Raw genomic sequence first — 24,119 nt, forward strand, 5'->3', positions numbered from 1 at the left:
TACAGATTCCTATTACAGCTTATGCAAAGTCCAACCATTGCACTTCCTGTTTCATAGGTTTCACACATTACTAAGCATACTCTTTTCCAGATTGTATGGACACCCTAATCTCATCCATGATGAACTTGTTCAGGGACCAGCAGCAGCTGAAGTAACTGGGCAGAAGATTTACATAACACTACTGAGACAATGTTTACTAGAAAGCACACAGTCTGAATATATCCATAGGTCTATGAATCCAACCAAAATATAAAAGTCAGTCCTACTACATTTCTACTGTGCTCCAGCCAGTAAAAATTATTTGGAGTCTGACTGAATTCATTCAGAATATCCAGGCCCCCTTGTTCTCTGACTCATGGCTTCTCACCTGAGTTACAGAGTCTCTCTTCTGAAACTACATTCCTTCAGTATTGATTACTTTATTTTACTCCCATTAAAAATAACTTCATTCTTCTGTTCTGCCTTAGAAACACTGTTTTCAGTTTCTCTGCATTTTCATGTGGAGATACCATTTCTTTACCATCTCCAAGAGGAATTGAGTCCTCTGCCAAAAAGATGCAAAAAGCTCAGCTATTCTCTTGTTTTTATTGACTGGAATGTATTTGGAATAATTCACCCATAATATTTGACCTGTAAACAGATATATTTCTCAGATTTGTACATGGATTTATCATAAGACATAAGGACTGCATTTCAGAAAAGACTGCAAAGGTAATATAAATCAAAGTTGAGGCCAGAAATAGGCTGAGGTCCCTCATGTAAAATTTGAGTTAAATAATACAGAAATAATACAGGGTCTTTGAGACTGCAATTGCTTTAAGCACTGGAACAAGTATTTGTGGTTTCGTGGAGCAACTCTCACTGCAGATTGTTAAAGTCAGACAAAATCAAACTACCCCTTGCTCTCTAGAGGCAGAGGTTCAGCAAGAGCATCTTTTTAACCCCAATTTTCTACAATTATTATATACATTTAAGCAGGAATTTTGTGTTTGCTATGTAATGACAGGTTCTATAAATCTTCATATTTGTATTTGCGGCTAAAACACACATCTTAGAAGTTCAGTTAATGAAGTTGATGGTATCTTACTATCCAGCATGTAAAGCACTTCACGTTGTACTGAAGTTACTCAGTTATGATGCAGCACATTAAATCTACCAAGTCTGAGATACTTAAAAAATGCCATTTAGTCTAGACATATAAAACCTTTGCACTACAAGAGTCACACGAAATGTTTATAATTAAATGGTTGTGACAGAATATGTACTAGGTGTACTTCATTCTGATTACTTGGACTTAATGGTGACAAAATTTCAATGATTACAGAAATACCCTTTGTTTTATGTTACCACTACAAGATTAAAGAATAGAAAAAATACCAATTTGTCCCCTTACAGACTTTGAAATTCCAATGTGTGAAAAACTGTGTTCAAAAATAGTTTCCATGGAGAATGAATCCTGCTTTTTTTGAAAACAAAGCACATATAAATTCATGATTTGGCATGAGCGGGAAGGTGTTAATTTAGAAACTGCTCATAATTCACAGTTACTATCTTGGTCACTAAGATCTGGAAAAAAATGTATTTGGTGTATTTGTTATCTTTGACTACCAATTTGATAGATTCGAAGGGTGGGGGTTTTTTGGTTTTCAGTTTTATAGAAATGTCAACCAAATAAAAAGAAATAATAAATTGTGACCTATCTACTCTTCTGTCTGTCTACTGGGAAGGTAATTAAGTATGTCTGGAAGTATTCTACGCTTTTGGATTACATATATGCTTTTGAGCTTCTGAAATAGATTGATGGCTACACAAAAGAATATCACATAACTTTCTATGAGAATAGTGATAAAGAAATGAAAAATTGTATTTTGAATGCTCATCAATGACTTGAAAAAAGATTAGTGCAACTCTAACACAGGTCTATTTGTGTTCTGACATAATCAACAACTTCAGTTTCAAATATTTTCTTGCAGGCTTCAAAAAATACTCTTTATAATAACAACAGAGATGGACTTCAATTGCTATGGGTTACCATTATTGCATAACTATTCTTTCTTCACCCCTGCATAGAAGATTGTTAAAAAAAAAGTTTGTATCCAATCAACTCAGAAAACTTCTCTAGTCCTTTGAGACTACCTTACAGCTATCTTCAGATATATTCTGCAGCTGGTGAGCACTTCATCTCAGGTCATGAAGTAATGGCCTCGCCCTCTGACTGCAAATAATGGATGCACCTTTGCTGAAATCAGTAAGATAATACAATCCCATCCGGGTCATTTTTCCGAAGTATCTGAATGGACATCATAACCCCAGTTTCTAAAGTCGCAGAGGCTTGCAGTTTACAGTAACCTTAAATTGACACACCTTAAGAAGATTGCTTAAAAGCTTGGAGAAGAACATATCTTATGCAAGTCAACATAGCTCTGGATGTACAGTAGCTCAGGGTCCTATCCAGCAGTTATTCTCTAATATTTTCTCCACAGTAATCTCCCTGTATCATGTTTACACTGCTACTGAGAAATCCTCTTTGAATAGAGTGTGGTTTAGATATGTCTAGATACTTCAGCTTTTCATGTGATTTGAAAATAAAGAAACAAATGGAGCCCTTTATCTGCTAGAAATGTACTGGCATTGGTGTCTTCTAGTTATCAGCAGTTCCCTGAAGTGAAACCAGAAAGTTGTTCCCAGACAGCCCCTCACTACTGATAGTGTCTGAAACCCTGACTAAATGTCTGAGGGCAAATCTGAGCTCCTACTGCTCCTTTGCTGCCGTAATAAACAGTGTGCAGACAGGTTCACTAAAGTACAAGACTGAAATGCATAGCTGAACTCCCATAGCGCAGTTGCAACACTTTCAGTGAATATCAATTTTGTCTCCTTGAAAGTTCTGATATAAACCATTACTGTTTTTTCTTTTAATGAAAATGACAGGCTGCACACTAGTGTTAGATGCATCCCTAGTTATGAGTTCTGTAAGCACCTACACATGTCATGTCAACAGATCAGTCCCTAAGCAACTGATGAGGGTATTCCTGTCCTTTGGGAGCTGGGAGGCTTCAAATCACCGCCACGTGAAGTCACTGCTACTTCTCTGGGCTGGACATGCCCTTTAAGGAATAACAGGCAACTGGTAAATGAAAGGCCTTAACCAGATTTCCAGTTACATTATTTCCCTATGGATGGCACTTTTACACCACTTTTGAATAATCTAACATCATAATTTTGGCTGCACACCATTGAAAGATGCCCTAGTGGCGAGAGAACCCTGTGCTGATGCTTTTTATCCAATCAGTATCATATAAAAAGGCACTCGGAAGAGCTGGCCATGTTCCCTTCCAAGCTTTTCTTTAGTTACAACGTGAGATCCCTCATGGAAAGAAGAGAGACTGATTGTAAGAAACACTTACTTGAAATAGAAGAAAATTGCCAAGGAAATCAACAGGGATGTTATAGACAAAGCATGGCCAACGATCGCCATATAATAAAGTATGAACGCCATCTGAAATTTAACAAAAAGAAAAGGCAAATATGAACAATTTGCAGGCATCCATTATTTTTTCTCAATTAGGAAGAATCTACAAAATCAATCTATATTGTATTTCTTTTCTTTCACAGTTTCTTCTGCAATATTCTTTTAATAGCAGCATTACATTAAATAGCATAACACAAGGTCTACAGACAAGATAAGTGTTTCTTACATAAGTTGATCTTTTTTCTGCTGCACTGAACTGACTGCTAAAATCTTTGCCTAAACTATGCATAACTAAGTTTCCCAAGCTCTAAGAGAGCACAGCAGACATAATACATATAGATTTTCAAAAAGACCATGGCAAGTTTCTACTCTAAAAAAATACTGAACAGGATTGGAAGAAAGGTTTTACAGTCCAAAAGACATTTAAGCAGCAGGGAGTAAAAGCTTAATGGTCACTTTTGGATGGAGACAAGCCAGTCAGTCCTGGGTGACCCCAAGAAAGGTATTGGGGCTGGTTTTTTGTTCAGTGTATTCATTAATGACGTGAGAACTGTTTCCAGATCATACTTTGCTCTTCTAGAGAATAGTAACAGACTCTTCACATAACTAATAGAGAGGACAAGAAGATATCATGCGAACTTCAACAAAGACAAAAGCAGGGACAAGTGATATAAGCCCTGCCTACAAAATGCTAAACTTCAAACTGGCAACTAAATTCAGGACCAAGATCTTGGAGTAATCATGGACAGGTCTCTGAATGCTGGCTCAATCTGTAGTGTTAGCCAAAGAGTCAAGAAAACATCAGAGATAACAGGAACAGTCCTGGAGGTAGAACATCCTTTTGTCTCTGTTTAAAACTTACAACAGACATCTTTCTGGCCTCCTCACCTCAAGAAAGACACAGTAGAGCTGGAAAAGGTGAAAAAAAGACAACTAAAATAACTGAGGAGGTAGAATGGCTGTGCTATGACACGTGGGTGCAAATTCCAGGATTCTCCAAATGGAGAGGACAAGTCATTGATGGCTTATGACTAAGGCTCAAGAAGTCATGAAAGCAGTAGATGAGGTGAAAAGTATTCAGAAGCTCCAACCACATTGCAACACGACACCCCATGGCAATTCTGGTAGCGACACTAAAGTGAACCTCCCTGTTGGGCAGCTAGCTAGTCTTGTTATCACTGTAAAAACAGTGTGTATGAACAGATGACCAGGAGTTCACTTTACTAATATCATCAAAATTTACAATAGGCCTATCCATATTTCGTGTGCCAACAGTGAAGCAAAATCATGGGACAGCACCTTGTCATCAGAATGCTGCAGTATTTAAATGCCATACAGTGGTCTCAGCCAAGCCCTTAAGCATCATGTAGCTGTCAGAATACTGTGGGAGGCTAACGGCATGCCAACCTCCAGTGTTCCATTTTTTCTGAAAGCACTAATACAATATCAGCCTGTCCTGAAAAATGACTAGATAACAGGTTCTTCTGCTGGGTTTATTTTCACCTCTATTTCATTTTTCTTTTGTTATGCATGGGCAATTTTCCTTTTTCAATGATTAGATGCATTTTTTATGACCATTCTCCTCTATGAAAAGCTCGTAAGTACCTGTGCAGCATTTTGAGTGTGGTTTCTTTATTACTTCCTCTTAGCATCTTTTGTGTGCTTTAGGCAAAGAAAAAAGAATAAAGGGAGAAGACATGTTTCATGCAACTCTTTCATTTCAGGTACATTCAGCTAATATCTGGCATGTTTCTAATTGATTTCTGTAGTCCTGAGTTTTGCCAATCACATTTTTTTTGGCATTTCCAAGCCAACAGAAAATTGCTGTTGAAAACAGATAGGAGTAAAATTTAGAAAACAAAGCTATTGTTAGCACAGGCGCGTATCTTTCCATCTAGTTTATTCGTCAGAGATTGTATGACTTCAGAGTCAGATCCTGCTTTCATTTACCTAAGAGGTGTGGTGGCCTGCTTTGTATTTACAACAAAATCACATTTACACCATTCTGGCTATGTGGACATGATACAAGTATCACTCAGTATGCACATAAACTGGAAAAATTCTGTATCTCCTGCTTTCCTTCCACAATGACCAACCACAGTATTCTAGTGACTGTAAATGTTTCAAAAGTTTTTTGTTTTTTTTTTTTCCGGAGAGCTCCTGCAACCCCAGAAAACGCAGATCAGAGTGTAGAGAAGATAGATTTCTGAATATAGAGAAGCAGGAGGGCTTTTTATCTATGTGCATATGTCATTTCTTTCACTGCATCATAAGCGGTGGCTATATGATACTAGACTGATACAGTTTTAAAGCCTGAATTTAATTTAGAGATGAATTTTCATAGTTGTTTTGTTTGTCTGCCTCTGCTGTATACAATCCTTAGCAAATAACATCTGTAAGTAGCAAAAGGTTCCAGGTAGCTGCATGCAAATCTGTGTGCATCCCTAAGGACTCTGATGACACAAACTCTCTACCTTTTAGCATACAACTGCTAAACCAGTTCAAAGGTATATCTGGGACTCAGCATAGCTTTTGTGTTTATTCCATGAAAACTTACTATGGTAACTGTTCAAAAAAGCTTTCCACGTATAACACTGAATAGGGATCAGAGAGGACTGACCTCTCAGGTAATAAAGCTTATGGTCTATTACTGTATTTTTAAGAATCAGATGCAATTTGTTTTTTAAGTGATTCATCTCCAAAATACAACAAGTTATTATTTCCAATTAACTTCAACGAGCAATTAACTATTTTATTAACCTCTGCACTCCTTGAAATGGCAGTCTCTGATGGCCCTTCTAATACACAGGGCTTGTAATGACTCACCAAATTTTTATTTTACGCACTTTTGTGGGTTTAGAATACTTGAAATAGAAACACTCACATGGCCCTCTAAAGGTCTTCTCTTGAGGAAAGAATTCTCAAATAGAAATATCTTCTACTCAGTTAATTAAATTCTATATAGGTACATGAAAATACTCTAGAAACAGAGCACACTCCTGGTTTTTGATGACTTGGACTACAGGTCATAATCCAACTTGGTATTTCTGTAAAGATAGATTCTTTCTGCATTTTCCATTATTTTTTGTTTCAGAACAATCTCAAGGGATGTATAATTTTCCGTTGTGTTCTATCTGCACTTCGCTTGAATGATATTCAAAATTCTTCTTCTGGAAGGCACGAGTAATAGGCAACAGAACTACATTTTTTGCCTCTCTACATGGGCCAACATCTGGAAAAATGGTATTTTTATGGTGCTTGCATTTAATGCCTCTGTGAGCTGAGATTCTTACTACTACTCTCTCTTTATTGCATAGGTGAGCTCCACTTTAACATGATGATTCCTCACGTTGCAAAAACTTTTAGAATTCACCTCCTGCCTAGTCCAGTAGACTTTTCCAAGGTTCTTTATGCTGGGTCATTACTAAGTATAACCACATATGAGTTTTTGGCTGTATTATAAAAGATCCTCCAAGACAAACCCCAAATCAAATCACTTTCTGACTTTCCCTGCCATAATTCCAAAGAGTCACAAATTATTCTGTCACAAATCTGTATTCAGATTTTCCTGGAGCTCCATTCACATTTGAGAAATATGTTTATTTTCATGAGCTCACCTAAATTCTTTTTTAAAAGCTCTTCTCAGATTTCCTTCTCCTTTCTTTTGCTTTCTGATTTTGATCTCCTTTTTCAGTTTAGAAACTCAATTTTGGAAATATTGATTCGAATTTTTAATTTATTAGTGTAAATAGTCACACTGACTTCAGTAAAACTATTAAATATAAATGTGTTCAGGTTTGTAGAATTTTCTGGCGTAATGGTATCTTCATAAATGTTTCTATTCAAAAGCAGTGAGTAAAGAGTGATATTCTTTGCTTATGAAAATAATCTTAACCTATTCTAGGATTTCCAGCCCTGCTAAGAAGTTATCAACAGCTTGGAAGATTCTCATTACAGAAAACGAAACTGAAGTTCTAAAGGATCCTTTTATAACCATTGGACAGTCAGGAGAAAAAAACAGGAATTAAAAAATGCATTTGAAAAATACAGCGAAGTTGGTGAGCTACTGTTGAATGTTGACTAAATCATCCAGCCTGTAGCAAACATGTATTAAATCTAATTTAGATCTAAGAATTCATGAAATAATTTTAACAAGTTAAAATTAGGAAGCCAATGCTATTCAACTCCTGTGCAACAAATAAAACTAAAAGATGGAGACAATTCTGACCATTTTCATGTGTCCAGCCAAAAACCGTTCCAAGACAGTTGCTGTCTTTTTAACTGTAGCATACCTTCAATTTTTCAGACGTGAATGAGTTGCACAGAGTGTAGTTGGACCAAGTTCGATTGCTCTCAGGATGGCGGAACCAGTTTCCAGTTTCATCACAGTATTTTGAAGCTCTTTCTGATGGTAAAGTGCAATAATAATTATTATGTTAGCTTATTATACATTAAACATCCTTTAAAGAGAATTGCTGTTTAGAAATAGAACTCCTGTGTAACAAAATCCAAAGGACTTTCAACTTGTGTGAATAATATACAGTTTCCTTTTTTTTTTTTAATTAGAGATTTATCTGACACCACACTTGTTATTTATCTGTCTCCTGCTGGTCTTGAATGAATGCAATAGAGTATATATACCCAACCTTCACTCAGATGCAATTATTTCCATGTTAATAATTCACTTAAAGAGGCTGTTGAAACTCACTCAACCTGGCACTCCCAGTGAGGTGCCAGTATCCCTCCACAGACACTAATAAATTAAGTCTTGCGGTAGGGCTCCATGTTTTACAGGGAATAATTGAATTATTAGTTAAAAGTGATGTGTAATGAAAGGACAGTAAGCAGTACATGAACTGAAGCTCAGGTACTGGTGATAGCAATAGTCCCAACATCAGCGATGCATCTGTGCAGACAGCTGGAAGAGTCTGCCCAAACTCTATGCCAGCGGTGGGGAGGATCACTGTTGATTTGCCCCTGAGGTTGCAAACATAGAGATAAGCAGGCTCTATGCTTAAATAATCTGATGTGTGTTTGGCTTCTCTATGCAACTCTGTCACAGGTGATTCCGGCACTGTCTGCAGTGCTCACCAGGTCCGTGCTTTGTTGCACGTGTCTTTCTCTTGCAGTAGCAGCACCATTAGGATATCTCAGGGGGGTGTCTGGAAGCACAAATGTGTGCCATGCAGGCATCCTCCTGGCTGCATCTGCATTTCTGATTCAGAAATCCTAGATGCAGGGGTGCAGACAGTCACTTCTAATCACCTGTGAAGTCTTGGACTAATTCCTTTGGCTTTCCCCCAAGCATTAGCCATAGGGGAATCAGTGGAAAACTTGCCCGTGTTACAAAAGTGGCTACAATCAGAAGCTTAAATTATTTGACGTTTTCTTAGATAGTGACACAACTGTTTATTTATGAATTTATGCAGCAGTTCAAGTCTGACTTATTTTGGCAGACTAAGAAGTCTGTCTTGACATCTCTTTTTCTATTGTAGCTTTATGATTTTATTGACTCTTTGCATAGGTTATCAGCACTTCCAATCAATTTACTTCTAAAGAGCCAATTACCATTTGAACAGACACAATTCATTTCTTGCGTTCAACATCTGCGTTTCTTTTTCTTAGTCAGATCTGATGATTAATGGCTCTAGTAACTTGGAAGATTCATATTCCCTCTTTACATGCTGAGAAAAGCAGTTGATTATACTGGCAAGGTAAGCGTTATGTGAACTGAGTTATCTTCCTCTGACTAGACATGCACTTTGTATAGGACTACTGCACAAAGAAGATGATTCTCCAGAATGCAGCATACTTTTGAAATTACCGAGAGCTTCAAATCATTGTTTTGAGGGACTTGCTGAAAATCAATACGTGCATTAGCAATACAAAGAGGAACAGTACATGCTATCTTAGCCTTCCATCACTGCAGCTTACAGATAATCTCAGTCTGCCTGTGTAGCAATGTTCTCGTTGTACTCTTTGCCAGATATTATCTAAAGCTGGAAAAAGTGTTCAGTCATAGATAAAAGATTAATGGTTACTTTACCATGGAACACAGTGTACAAACATTGTACCTGCTATCCCATACACTGTGCAAAACGAGTGGCTTTTGTTAATATACTATAGAGCATGATGGTAATACCATCTATCATCTTTGCTTTTTAATGCCTAGGTAGGCACGCTGCCTAAGTTTAATGTGACCTTTGTAAGTCAGAGATGAATCTGAAGCTTTGTAGTTTTCCTTGAAGCCAGATAAACGCAACTGATCCTACTTTGCAAGTTGCCACAGCCCACTGATTTCCTGCTGTAATGCTATCAGAAGATGGAACTAGATTAGAATTCCATATGGGTTGTGTTATCGAAAAGTACAACTGTGATACACCCACTATATATGATACGTGTCTTTTCAAAATATTTAATTAAAAAATATTAGTTAGATTGATAAAATGTGTGGGCTAAAGTTTATGATAAAAGGGACAGTTTTTCACATTTCTGCTCACTGCTTTTGGTAGATCATAAACAAAGAGGATCAGGTCAGGAACTTAGATGTCCCTCACTTAGGTGCCCGTGAGATGCAATGCGTTTAGTCAGTGAGACTGGCTGTTGAAGAATTTTCACAGTGTTTGTCTTAATTTGAAATTCGAAGCTTGATATGGGGGCAATTACACTACCTTCATACTGTCCATACCAGTAACTTAAACTGGTAGAACATATATTCTGAAACTCTGATTTTACAAAGAAATGAAGCTTTGAGTATGTAATCCAACCACTGCTCTCTACTGCAAGTTCTTCTGTGATAGCCTAGTATTAGGTACATGATTGGGAACCTGGGAACATGTCGCATTTCATACTAACCAGAACAATCCATAGTAAGCCCTGAAAAAGTACTCAAGTGTATAAGGATAAAAACAAGGAGTAAAACAATATTAGCAAGGGAAAGTGGAAATGTATGCTTTAAGATGATTGAAATACTCCTAAACACAAATTTTTAGGCTCTATCCACATGTTGTCAGCTTGGATAGGGTACCACTTGAGTATCACACTATTCAGAATGGAAGAATGGTGACACTGAGTGGAATTATCTCATCTGACTTTGGCTACCTTAAAATTAGGCATCTTCTCAAAGGCAGTTGTGCAGGCTCTTTGTAATCAGCTAAAAAGGACAGAAGTCCTTCAACAGCTGTCTGAGAAAACTGGGTGAGAGAATCCACGCTACAGTGGCAGCTTCACTGGAGTAATGAGGTGTCTAAAAAGATTAACCAATAATAATAGTTTTGCATATGTTACTGCTTGTGCTAGCAATTATGCTTTAATGAATCAAATTCTCATAAAAAGCAACTCAGCCATTTATATGTAACAAATATCTTAACCAATAACAGTGCAATAAACATGAATACTGTATCAAACAGTCCTTTTACAATTAGTTCAACTCTATGGCTAGCAGATGTTAAAAGAGTCTACTCTGATTTTTTTTTATTTATTGTGGAGTTATACGCTGGAAGTAAAAAAAAGTTTCCCTCTGTTGCAATGCATGCTCAGCACATACCAAACACTGGATTCTTTGCCACTATTTGGACTGACCTGTATAGTAGTTAGTTTTGCAGATGAGGGAATAGCTGATACTTCTGTAACACGTCTGATTTACTTACCTCCTTAGTAAAATATTCTAGAAGAAAATTTTTCAAAAATGAAAAAATCATCTGAAAAAATACAATGGAAATCCCAGAAAATTCCAGTTCCAATGTCCTAGTAAGTGGAGAGTTCTCACTCTCATCAAAACGCCTTTTTCTGCAAAATTGGAGTTTTTATAATAAAGTCAAGTTATGCACAATGGGAATAATAAATGTTTACAATGCAGCTGCTGAAATGCTAAGCCAAATGACAGAAATACACAGAAGAGCTGGGGACACCTGCCATGGGCTCCAGCATGTTGCCACACCAAGGCGCTCTGCTGAGTTGCCAGGAGCCTAGGATGGAGTGGGCAATGAGGAGAGGAAGCTGGGATTGGGAAGCTTAGATTAGGGACACCTGAGGAATGGCATCCCTGCCTGCATGGAGCCACAGCTGCTCACTCACTGCTTTGTGGCAGTGGTTGCTCATCTGCAATGACTAAACCTCTCAGCTTAGCATCCTGCTCTACTGGATGCTTTCAGCATTTTGCCAGCTGTGAGAAGGGTGTGCCTGTGGCCATCAGCCCCATTCCCTGTGGTCAAAAGTGTCATAGTAGCTAAATCCAAAAGGATCAGCAAGAACAAATTGATCTGCTCGCCCTTCCCCTGCATGGGGGACTTGTCCTGATTTCCTTATTTTTTCATAAGTATGTTGTAAGAAAAACAAAATCTTTCACAAACTGTGCTGACAGTTTGTGAAGGACACTAGAAGGGCACTAGGAGAGAGCAAGGGAACTCACTCCTAGATATTCCTTCCCTCAGAGCCACACGAAGAGTTACAAGTAATGGGTCTATAAAATGGATCCAAAGTGCAGAACTGAGAGGAGCTTTGCTAAAAGCAGCCTCAGATCATGGACTCAGCTGGGTTAGGAGCTTCTTCTCCTAACCACTGTATGTTGCCAAGGAGAAAAGAGAGTGAAAGCAAAACCAGAAGAGAAGGTAATGCTCTCACAATGTAAGTCATCCATCCAGCTGTGCTGCTGTACATGGCTGCACCAGTAATTCATCCTGATTGCAGGCACAGTGCGGAGGCAGGGAGCTGGGCAAAACACAGTGCCCTGCCTCAGACCCAACAGGCTGTGTTCAGCACAGTGCCTCACACCCTCTGATATGGACTGCCATTGCATCCACAATATATTTCCTTTCTGTTTTATTAGCAAGAGTATTACCTGAATGAGTTACATACTATATATTCCCATCAAATTCTATTCTTTCGATTCTTATAAATTTCAGTGTGACTTGAAGACTTTTAATAGGGATTATACCAGAGATTAACCTGTGTAAAATATGAGTATAGAGTACCATTCAGGGGAAAATGTGCATGATGACTGGCTCAGGAATACAAAATCCAGCACTGTTCAGGGCTTCAGTCAGGAGCAGATGAGACAATGAATGTCCTGCTGAACCAGTAGGTCTCTGTACCTTGAAACGACTTGTTTTTATGCATTACCACACTGCATGTGCTGGTCAGTGTGAGAAAGACAGCTGTAAAAGGCAAATTATTTACTGAAGAAATAAATAGCTTGTAGAGAGGAATTTATATTCATTAGCTTTAAGATACACCCTTCTTTTCGCAGGACAGAGCTTTGTCAGGTGGGAAAAGAAAGGAAGCCCTAGTTACTGGAGCAAGCTGGATTATCACTGTGGTGCTTTGTCTTCTTAAAACACAGATTTCTATCTAGTATGAGCTGACATATTGAGTGAAATAAGTGGAATTACATTTGGTTAGTATTAGTGGTGAAGTTGTCAGACAAAATGAACTGAGCACTGAGCATGTTGAAGCTCTCTTTCCTTGTCATTCTGCTTCTGTGCCATTTTTTCCAGATTATTATTTCTCCTGTTTTATACCCTCTAACAACTTCTTGGCTCCAATACTGAATGCTGTTGGGGTTCAGGTACAACGAGCTGTTATGCAGCACTCAGGTGCAGGAAGATGTGATCCTAGGTAACAGATAATTAACTTTTTTAGTTACAAATGACATGCATCAAAGCACGAAAAGAAAGCTGAATGCTACCATTTTATTCCAGGACTCAAGGCTACGCATGGCCCCATACAGAAGTCATGTAGACACTGGGGAGTTAATAGACAGCAGTTCTGTGGATATCAGGACATCGCTAAGTGACACAATGGGAAATATTTCTTTCAGAATCCCATGAGCTTACTACTTGCATGCCTCAAATATATGCTGAGATGGTCTGATGTCACAGAGCCTTAATGAGAAGGAAGTCTGACAGGCACTGTGGTTTTCATCTTATAAAATCACTGCTCTTTGGGATGAATTTTCTGTTTCCAGCAGAAAATTTAGCTATACCCAACGGCATAAGGTTACTGAACACAGTAATGACTTGTGACATGAACTTGGTAGGCTTTTCTCAGGACAGCTGAACCTGTGGTTTTTGGCCACCTCTGAGTGGCAGCCAGTTCCATTAGCAACTGAAAAATTTCCTCTCCCTCCCGCAGCTTCTTGTCTTCCTCCTACTTTGTTAAGGTCCTGCATGACAGTCAAGCACCTGTATAGGCAGGCTTCGTGCTGGCTTTACACTGCAGCTGTAGTACACATGGGGTACCCGTCACACATTATAGGAAAGCAGCTCTGGCTGCACCAGGACATGCAGAGATGCTTCAGAGGCACAGAAATGCTGCCAAGCAGCGGGGACATCAGACTAGAGGCAGGTGGATGTGCCACGTGGGAGCAGAGGGACGTACCAAGGGAAAACGCTGACTCTGGGGGACTGTATGTATTGCTCCTTCACAGGAATGCAGATAGATCAGCAGGAAATTGCTGAAGGAGGATTTTTGTCCCCTGTGGCTTTGTACAGATAACAGATACATAAAAAATCTCAAACCTGAAAGCTTTTAAGCACAGAGGAAGGAAAAACTGGAGTACACACACAGCGTGGGCCAGGCTCTGCAGCACACATTGGTACCTTAAGGAGCCCTTTGCAATCAGTCCGAGTCACAGTCCTCAACTTTAATAGACATTAATAAGAAGAGAGAGGTGCTTCAAAGATGGCTTGAAGTGTTACTCTGAAGAGTGCCGCTGGAATTGAGTGATTAGTGCAGAACAAGTTGCTGGAGACAGGCAGGCAAAAATCTGGGAAAAGGTGATTTGTGCAGCAGCTGGAGGGTTGGGTTCATAACCAGCCCTGCTCATGATGGGGTGGGGACTGGGGGCAGTGGGAGGCTGTTGCGTTGCCCTCCACCTGCTTTTATAGGAACACATGGAGTATTCATAAATCAGGACGGTTAATGTCTTTTTTTTCCCCCATGAAAAATACAGAATTGGGGAAAGCAGAGGACTTGTGGTAAATTGTTCTATTCATCAGAGGGACTGGTAGCCATTTGGGGATGATGCCATGAACAAAATGCAGGCAGAAACAGATTTCTTGGCATTTCTGCAATGAATGTAGAAAAAAGCACATGCAACCTCAGGATCCTGAGCCTTCAGCTCACCTGAGCACAAACACTTTTGGGACTTGTAGTTACAGCTGACTGAGGATACTGGGGCATCAAGCTGCCAATAAGCAGTAAGTCCTGAAAGCTGAACACACAGCTCTGTCTTCCCTCAAACAATACCCTTTGTGGAGTTTTATTTGCATCTAATATTTCTTCATAACTATTCAGCAAAATCTCTGTCCTTGATTTTTTCCCTTTTATTTATCTTTTTAAGCATTATTGATTTACTTCTCTTTGCCCACAGAGGTGCTAGCATTTCTATGAAGAATTCAGTGAACAATTGGAACTTTGAAAGAGTATCACTTCTGCTCATCTTCTTCCAAGAAATATTTTCCAGTAAAACCAGAAGATTTTGATAGATATTTCATGCATATAAGAGTACTTTTATAATTTTCCCCTTGATAGAAAAGTCTAGAATAAGGTATTAAAATCTGTTGATATCATAACTAAATTGTTAATATTTCCATATTTTCATAGAAAAGGTCCCATAAATCCAGCACGTATGTTTATGTCAATATAGCACATAAAATATTATACGAATGAAAATACATAGGTTAGGCAACTCGAAGACTTTACATATTTTCATTTCAGCCAAACTCTGAGATTTCATACTTCCATTCAAGGACATCAATATTCCTTTGAAAGATACGACGATAAAATTAAGTACCGTACCAGTTGGGTCAAAGTCTGGAAAATAATCTGGGCAGTTCTGAGCAGTGATTCTGCCAGCAGGCGTGTCATCCCAGCACAGCCAGCCATCCCACGTTCGGTTGCAGAACAGACCTGGATGTTGAAGAGGAATTCAGTAGTCAATTCAGCAGTCACTCCTGAGCCCATTCTGTTCTGGCCTCCCAAGGAATATTGCTATCTGCAGACAATAAAGTGGTTTTGCAACATAAGCCCTTGTTATTGCTACACTTGGAGTGGCATTTAGGTAGTAGAAAGTACTTGGTTTTGCCAACCAGATGATAGTGGATGTGCCAACAGATGTTACTGGAAACTAATGTTTTAAAGCCTACTGAATGGAGCTTTGAGTGTAGGGACTGAACCTACACATTCATATTCTTGACCCTCAACAGTTGTAGCAGACAGGACCCTGTAAGTTCCCTTCTGCAGAGGTAGCGCTCCTGGGGCTGTGTGCCCTACAAGGATTGTTCCCAAACACACAAAAGGCAAAGTGGATGAGAGAGGGAGGCAGAATGCTGCTCTTTTTTGTTCCCCATTAGAGAGATGTTAATCGTGCGAATAACACATCAGGACCAAAAAAAAGATATTTCTTGGTTATTTTTTATGTAAAATCAGTTTTTGTCGGGGAAAACGCATTAACTAACATGAGTGACAGGTTAAAGGGACATACAGTGAGAAGATGTACTTTGCCATTTTTTGCTCTGGTCCCCAGGAATTTTCAGAATAACTGTTATCACCACGTAGGTTGCTTCTGACAGACTTACATAGAAGGCATTTAATAGCCTTTGACAGTTAATAAGTTATGGGCAACTAATTGCTTCTGATACCTTTAAAGTTATCATCTGATAAGCTTTTTTTTATTTAAACTTTTGCAAAGAAACATACTATTTGCAATAGAGTTACAAAGCTTTAAAATAAGTTTTAAGTGTTGAAATTTGCACTGATGACTGTTAATTTAAGTTGAAATAGCTTTGAACTAAAATGGAAAGCATTAAACTTTAGAAATTTTTTTTTTTTTCCAGATTAGATGCATAGGGAAAAGGATATTTTTATGAAAACTTTTATTCATTAGGTTATATTTAATGCACAGATAAATATGATGTAATGCTGCTTGTTCACTTTATTAGCAAGCCATAGTATCAGCTGTTTGCTATCTTTCAGACATTCTCTTGTTCTCTGTCTTTGAGATACATTTGAAAGACTTTTAGAAATTGTTTTGTAATACCAAAGAAGAGCAAAAAATGTTTGCAACTTAAGTTTGTATCTGAAAGACACGACAGAATGAAGCTGGTAGGGATTTCAGGCTTTAATTTTAAATCCTTTGCCTTGCCTTATAAAGCAAGATTCATACAATGTGGAATGTGTCTTTCAAGGTCAGGGACAGGATATATACATACATATGCCCATAAGTATATATACACATACACCAACATACACACATATATATATATGTTTTTGAACTCCTGTAACAATTTGCACAGTCTAAGTAATAAAGCATAAAAGGCAGATGTGAACAACATGTTGCTGAATCACTGACCCGAACAATTACGTTTTTGGGGGGAGTGTGGGAACACTGTGCAGGACTGTCAGGCACTCCCATGTGCTTGAACTGTACATTTCACTACTCCACTGTGGTTTAAACTAATCAATTCTACCTTGAAACAGGCAGGTATGCCCAGTAGATGCCTTCAGATTATATCTTGGGCTTTTCTTCTCAGGAGACACTCCAACAGTTGTCCTTTGCACTAAGGGAATTAACCATCTCATACCATCCTCCCTTTCAAATTAGCAGCTAAGAGATCAAGGCACTTGCTCACTTCCATCTGTTTATGAAATATATTTAATATTTATGAGATATACATGTTGGAGGTAGATCTGTAATTGAGTTACGACTCAGAGAAACAAGTCCACAGTGAAAAACACAACTTCAGTAGTGTTGGCCTTTTTCCCTGTTCACTTATTATCTTCAGTCTGAGTTACAAATGCATTAAATGCACGTTGCTATGAACACAACACTCCCCAACGGCTCCACTGAAACCCAGCTGTCAGCTGAAGGAGAGCAGGAACTGCTGAGCTGTGTCAGATGGCTGCTGGTCTGCTGCTGCTGTCCTCCTGGAACAGCCTTGCCCTGGAGAAACCACCAGGATGACATCATATGAAACAAGAATCACTTCATGCTGGGCAAAACTTCAGCCCTTTGCAATAAATGCAATGTGCAAGGGGTAAAAAATCAAAAAAAAAAAAAGAAAAAAAGAAAAAAGAAAGAAAGGGAATAGATTAGAACTATCAATTAATGCAAAAATTATATTTTTAAAGAGCTGGTGACTAAACGAGTAATGTGTGCAGAGAATAGCACAGCAGCTAAAGGCTTGTTTATGTCTGAAACACGACAGTTTTTACTGCTCTGTTTAAATACTTGCACGTTGATTTTTTGTTTGTTTGTTTATTTCTCCTGTTATTGGCCTAAGCGAAAACTCATTTGAATCAAAGGTCCTACATTGTACATTTCTACATTCATTCGAAAACAATTCTGCATCGAGGCCTGAGTATCTTAACATTTAGTCACTGATTTTTACAGACATCAATAAAATCTGATAAAGAGTTACAGAAATGCTTTTGTTCATATACTGAAGAAAACCTCACCAACATATTATCTCCACCTCATGTACTGTGTTGTTTGATTTTTCTTTCTAATATAACTTCTCTTAAACAGTGCCCTCAGTCCCTGTGTTCTTAGGGACATGGCTAGTGGGCAGTGTGGTAATGGGTCAACAGTCGATTTCAGAGGTTTTTTCCAACCTTAATGATTCTATGATTCTATGACTTTATGATTCTTTACTTGCACAAACTGCCACTATGTCTCAAGTATTTTTTCTTTAGCTTCCTCATAGCTTCTTCCTTATTTTCTATTTAAAAAATGACCAGAAGAGAACCCTCAGTCCCAGCCTGAAAGTCTTTTTCATTCACTGTGTGCCATTGTTGCATCACTACTATCTGTCATTTTTTTTTTTCTTTTTATTAATCTTAACATGTGCTTCCTATTCAGTAATGATCTGTCCTCAGTGCTTTATAAATCTCTTTTTACTAGTGATACTGTTGAATACGGAAGACCAGGAACACTTGTGTTGATACAGAGCATGACAGTTCTCAGTTAATTCAGGACAGACAGAAAAGGAAAACAAATGAGCAAAGCAAGACTGGCACCTATATTTAAGAGATTACTGTTCACAATCACGTCTTTGTGTAATAGTACCAAAAAGTACTGCACTGACAGTCCTGGAAAACTTAACTACTTAAGGAAGAGAACAGAAATTCAAGCAGCAAAGCCCTGAGCCAGCAATGCACTTCACCTACATGACGCAGGTACCATCTGCATGGGAAGGGAGGAAGAGCTGCTCATTCCCTGGGCTCGCTCTAGCCTTTCTTCTTTTTTAGCATCTCAGAGGACAGTAAGTTAGTGTGAATCTGACTGCTGCTTACCGGAAGGCAGCTGCATCCCGAGAAAAATATAGGTTAGTATAGAGAACAAAATGCTTCTTTGCAGTGACATACACAAACATGGTAATATACAAACAGAACTTTTTTATCTTCTTTACCTTTTTTCCTATATGGAGGAGCTCTGTTCATCCTCTCATAGCATTTGAACTGTGAATCTATTATCTTCTGTCGTATGACTGAATTTTCAGTTACTACAGGCTCTAATGTAGGATCAGTATAATTTACAGTAGCAGTAAAACTTGGAACCATTCTCTGTACAGAAAGGAAAAACTGTTAGTAACACTGAATAAACCAGTAAGATAAAAAAAAATTACAAAAGGTAAGAAATCTTCATTACACATTCCTCAAAGGCCTTTTATTTGCATATTTTGCATTATGATAGACCTTCTAGTACTTTCAAAGTAAATGCTGAATTTCAACTAAGTTTATTTCACTATAAACTAAGGATTTTAACCAAGCCCTTTTTCCTGGCAAAAGAAAGAACCATTAAATACTTGATAAAGTCTTTAAAATCTTTCCATTTAGATTAGTGATATGCAAAAAAAAATTGTATGTATCTGCAAAATGTTACTTCATTTTTTCATGTTTTCTGCTTTCTGCTTTGAGCTCCTTCAACTTTTAGGGTAAAGGGCTTAAACTTCACAACCTAAGCTTAGTTCTTAATTAAGTGCCTAAGCAAAGTACCCCCAAATCTGAGAGTCTGAATGAAAAGTCGTCTCTGATCAAGTGGCCTCTTCTGAAGGATTCCACTCTGAGCTGCCTGAAGGGCACACAGAAGGACCACTGCCTATGGAAGGCCAAGAGCTCAGGCAGAAAGGTCAGTTGCTCTCTTTCCATCCACCCCTCTGTTGCACAGCCTAGGTCTGCGAGTCAGGGTGGAAATGAGTGTGTGAAGCTCTAGTTAAAGCTCTTTTGCCTTAATTCTGTATCAGGACACTTCTCTGTGGGAAGGTGATAGGAAACGGTTATTTCTTCTGATTCCCCAAGCAAAAGCAATGTGGCTGTGGCACTTTCTTTGCATGACTCTCTACTTTTTTTTACCTGCAAAGCTATACTTAAGCCATTGCTACATACAGAGTTATTTAAAGTCTCCTTCAAAACTGAGAACTCCCATAAGCCCACAGCCTTGAAGTTCTTGAGGATCTTTCTTATTCAAAGCCTATACTTCTCTAGACAAGCCATACAGGTAATGTTACTAACATCAGTACTTTTAACAGTATTTTCTCCATAGTAAAGAGTAAGTTTAGGACTTTTAGGAGTATGCTTCAGATTATATTGACCACCTCTCATGCACATTTTAGCCTATGAGATTCACATTAACACCAAATGCTAGTACACAGATTGTTAAGCAAGCATTTAGAGCTGTACAATCAAAAACCATGACAGGTTTGAAAGTTCAAATATGAAGTGAATTCTTAAATTACTCTTTCCCTTTTTTCTTACTGGACACTGCAAACAGCTGTATCTCATTAACACTTTGCTTTCTTTTCCATTTGCACAGACAAAGCAGCTCATTAAAATACATAGCAAAACAGAGTATGTTTGACTCCGGTGAAAATATGTCATTACTTTATGTAGATATGTCTGTGCTGAAACATCCGTTTCATCTTTTTATATCATCTTCTTCTACCTAACCAATTTTTTCTAATTTAATTGCTTTTTCCCAATTTAATCTAAGCCTTCTTCGTGCTGATATTTTATTTTTGAACTTCATATAGCTACTATCTGAAGACTGGAATACGCTGAAGGCACTTAATCTCACTGCATGTAACATGAAGCTTGAACTTGAAATAAAATGACAGAAAGAAGATGGAAGATATTTTTGGTAGATATAACTATATAAATTTTGTGCGTAAATATAGATATATACTTGCACTAATAGATATGCTTGGACAGTGAGGCATTTGGAACATTTCATCTGGACACTTAAGCGAAAAAATTAATCTTCTAAAAGGCCAGAATAGAAAATACAGAAGCAAAGCCCAATATATTTGGGTTCCCTTCTTTATGAAAAGATTAAAGGAGAAGAGTAGATGGTGTCCAAGGGGATCATTTAAAAAGCAAACAAGCAATGTTGCAGATCCAACAAGTATCACAGGAAAAAAAAAAAGATGAAGCTTTCCAGCAGTCTTCAGTTCTGTTTTTGCCCTTCCTGCCTATGTATCACCATAGGCTTCAGTGCTTCCCTGTGTTTGCATTTGAGAGAGGAACAGCAGAGTCAAAGACAAGCTGTGGGTTCCCATATCACTGCCTCTGCTCCCAACAATTCCTCCGTCACTGGGGGCCAATCTGAGAAGGCACTCATGTCTTGAAAGCATAACCATCTGATAATGCTTGGAAACCATCACCAATTTTCTTTCACTTGAAACAATGTTTTTATTTGACTTTCATTTTCTTTTTGGAAGGAGATGGTCTGTTCTTCAGCTCGTTTGACCAAACAAGACAAATTCAGACTAACAATGCAACCAGAAAGACTGAAGTTTCTGGTCATAAATTGCAGTTCCTTTTGCTTTATCTGTACAGAGTAAAGCACAACACAACTGTACGATAATTGGCAAATGCCAGCTACACAGATAGAAACTGTAAATACTTTTTAAGTGCACTGAAACATCTTTCCCTTCTTTTAAGTTATTTTGGTTCATTATTATCCACCATTCTTGAAAGACTTTTCCCAAGATTGCACAGTACAAAAACATATAAACTGAAATCAAAAGTAAGAAATGCCGTCAGAAAAGAAATGCTCCATTACTGTCTTTTAACTGGTGAAGATGTAACAGTTTGTAACCGGGGTGGAAATTTTTGGGGATGAGATACAAGAGAGCAAAAACATCTTTCTCTTCAAAGTCAGTTTCATAATTTGCTGCATGTAAGGGACGAATCTACTTCTTGAAGTAGACAGCTCTTATTAGGTATAGATTAATGAGAATAATATTTGGAAGCAGAGAGTTCCTATTCCTATCCTATGTGGTAGATAGGATGAATGTTTTGGATTGTGCGCTAAATTATTTAAAGTGCTCAAACATGTAAATGTTCTGCTATCTTTGAGCAAGGCAATCATGTTACAGTTGAAATTGTAAGAAAAATTCCTATTACCCACATTTGGTCCAGGAATTCACTTAGAGAGATTAAAAAGATAGATGAGAATGTGTCAAAAAAGCTCAATGAAAATAATTACTTCATCAGAGGAAATAATTTAATGGCCAACAGTAAAAATAAAGCAACTTTGGATAAAGACTGGAATATTAATATTAGGTTACATCAGTCTCTTACATTTATCTCATTTTTTACTTATGAAATCTGAAGAATTAGATTTTGAGTTAGTCACACACACATTTCCAGGCACCTTTGATGTAATTGTAAAAGCTTGAGTGTGAAATCAAATTACAGGGTTATGCGTAGGTGTGTTACTGGTATTGTTCATCTGGGGTGTGCCTAAAATATACTCTTCCATTTGATTACTCATTTCTTTTTGCCTGGATTTGAAAAGCCAGCCGTGGAATTTTGAACAATATTTTATTCTGCCTTGAAACAAATGATCATTTCAGCTGACTAACAACAAATAAATCTGATGGCTTGAAAGAGGGTGAGCAATTAAACCTCTGTTTACTACCACACACAAAAGAATTGTGCATCCACCAACATTCTGGTGCGTGGAGCCTAGTGCCTGCTCACTCCAAAGCCATGGGCAGAACTCCCACTCAGTTCAGTGGTATGGTGATCCGGCCACGTACTGGGCATCAATCGTACAAAGATCTTACCACAGTTCTGATGTTGGATATTATTATTAATTTATTCTTTCTGCGCTCCTTATCTTTAGGATGAGGAAAAGGCAAATGAGCAGAAAGAAATCTCTGGGTCGCTATGCTGTTGTCAAAGGTGGAAGAGGCCTGGGCATGGCTACATGTGGGGAAAGCTTCACCTGAATAGTGCCTATGGTATGGAAAAAATGTTGAATGTTTGGAGTCCATTACTGCAAGTTAAAAACCCTTCTCGTCTATCCATCAGTTACTTCAAATGGAAGTATAAATGATATTGATACAATAAAGGAATGGCTCATCCATTTACAAATATTCTTTATTAAAGAGAAATCAGTATTTCACAACTTAATAAGCAAGATGTGTTGACAGCCTGAAAATGAATGTTTATGATTTCTTCAGAAGAAAAATGCTTAAGTGATGTCCCATGCAGCAGTTTAGCAGCCGTACATATGATGTCACTCCTAAAAGTCCAAGTAAATGACGTCATACATACGACCACCAAGCCACCACGTGACAAATGACTGTTACAAGAAAATGAATTATCATAACAAAAAAAAAGGAACAGGCTGCTGGGAATGCTGAAGTTCTTAAACCTAGAATGGACAAAGCAATCTAGAGAAACAACTTGGATTCGTTATTAAACTATATAAAGATAAGTAAATAGTGCATCAGTTTCTGTAAGACAGACACCTCCTATTAACCTGTGCAAGATCGTGCCTATTTCTGAAAGACAAAATCCAGATAAAACAATCATAAAATTCACCTTTTTTCCACAAAATATTGGATGCAATGAACAGGCATTCCCAAATATTTTTCTTCCACCATCAAGGAGCTAAACTAAACATGACATTTGAAAATAAAGTATTTGCAGCTTTCTTTCCTTTTGATTTTCCCCCTTCCATTAAATACAGCAATTCTGCAAATTTACCGTTGAGCTCAGTCAAAATGTATTTCAGAATCTGGATGCTACAAGTGCTTATTATTGATTTTGATAGCTCAAAAATACACTTGATGCATTTCTTTTAAATCTGCTCAGTTTAGTCACCACTTAGTGGGTGACTTAACTCTTGTTCTTTGATACACCACATCTTCAAGCAAGAGCTCAGCATGACTCAGCCTCCTTGCAGAGCCCCTGCTGCACCTTGATTGTGTTTGAAAGACTTTTCACAGCTACCAGTGTCAGAACAGAGAAGAAAACCACTGTGATGCCTTAGGAAGGTCATTAACAGAAGGTACTCAGTAAACATAACAATGATTTCTTATTCATTACAAAGGTAATTAGAAACAGCAGACAGCAACTTTGGGGGAAATACCTCAACATGACATGTTTTACTGAACCATCGAATGTTAAAAATTTCTTGTATTCAATTGCTGTTGAAGCAGGATGAAAACATCTCATAGTTATATCCCATATAACTTACATTGCAGATTTTGGAGGCTATGTAGACGAGCAAAAGATTAGCACCCACAGTAGATGAAGACAAGGCACTTTTAACGGAAAGCAACTTGTAACCCTCTCTTACAGTTCTTTTCCACTGCTGCAGTCAGTACTTGCTCACATGAGGAGGCTTTACTCT

General features: G+C 38.0%; 1 protein-coding gene and 1 long non-coding RNA gene across 4 annotated transcripts in view; one reads left to right on the forward strand and one right to left on the reverse strand.

The window, feature by feature from the left end:
• CALCR (calcitonin receptor) overlaps positions 1–24,119 on the reverse strand; it is a 141,504-nt gene that overhangs the window by 40,544 nt on the left and 76,841 nt on the right. For both annotated transcript variants that reach the window (XM_085227447.1, XM_085227446.1), the window contains exons 3-6: positions 18,883–19,036; positions 15,272–15,382; positions 7,765–7,877; positions 3,408–3,499 (exon numbers count right to left, since the gene is read on the reverse strand). In XM_085227447.1, coding sequence (XP_085083573.1) covers positions 3,408–3,499; positions 7,765–7,877; positions 15,272–15,382; positions 18,883–19,036 — 470 coding nt within the window. The remainder of the gene's footprint in view (positions 1–3,407; positions 3,500–7,764; positions 7,878–15,271; positions 15,383–18,882; positions 19,037–24,119) is intronic.
• On the forward strand, positions 433–23,359 carry LOC146544102 (uncharacterized). 2 transcript variants are annotated; one of them, XR_014884235.1, is made up of 6 exons: positions 433–6,715; positions 7,377–7,530; positions 7,779–7,883; positions 9,098–9,186; positions 20,503–20,609; positions 22,602–23,359. It is a non-coding gene; the product is annotated as an uncharacterized LOC146544102 (long non-coding RNA). The 2 variants fall into 2 exon arrangements; XR_014884234.1 differs by having other exon boundaries at positions 9,098–20,609.

Source organism: Meleagris gallopavo, chromosome 6, assembly GCF_905368555.1.
Source record: "Meleagris gallopavo chromosome 6, MGAL_WU_HG_1.1, whole genome shotgun sequence".
Taxonomy (NCBI): domain Eukaryota; kingdom Metazoa; phylum Chordata; class Aves; order Galliformes; family Phasianidae; genus Meleagris; species Meleagris gallopavo.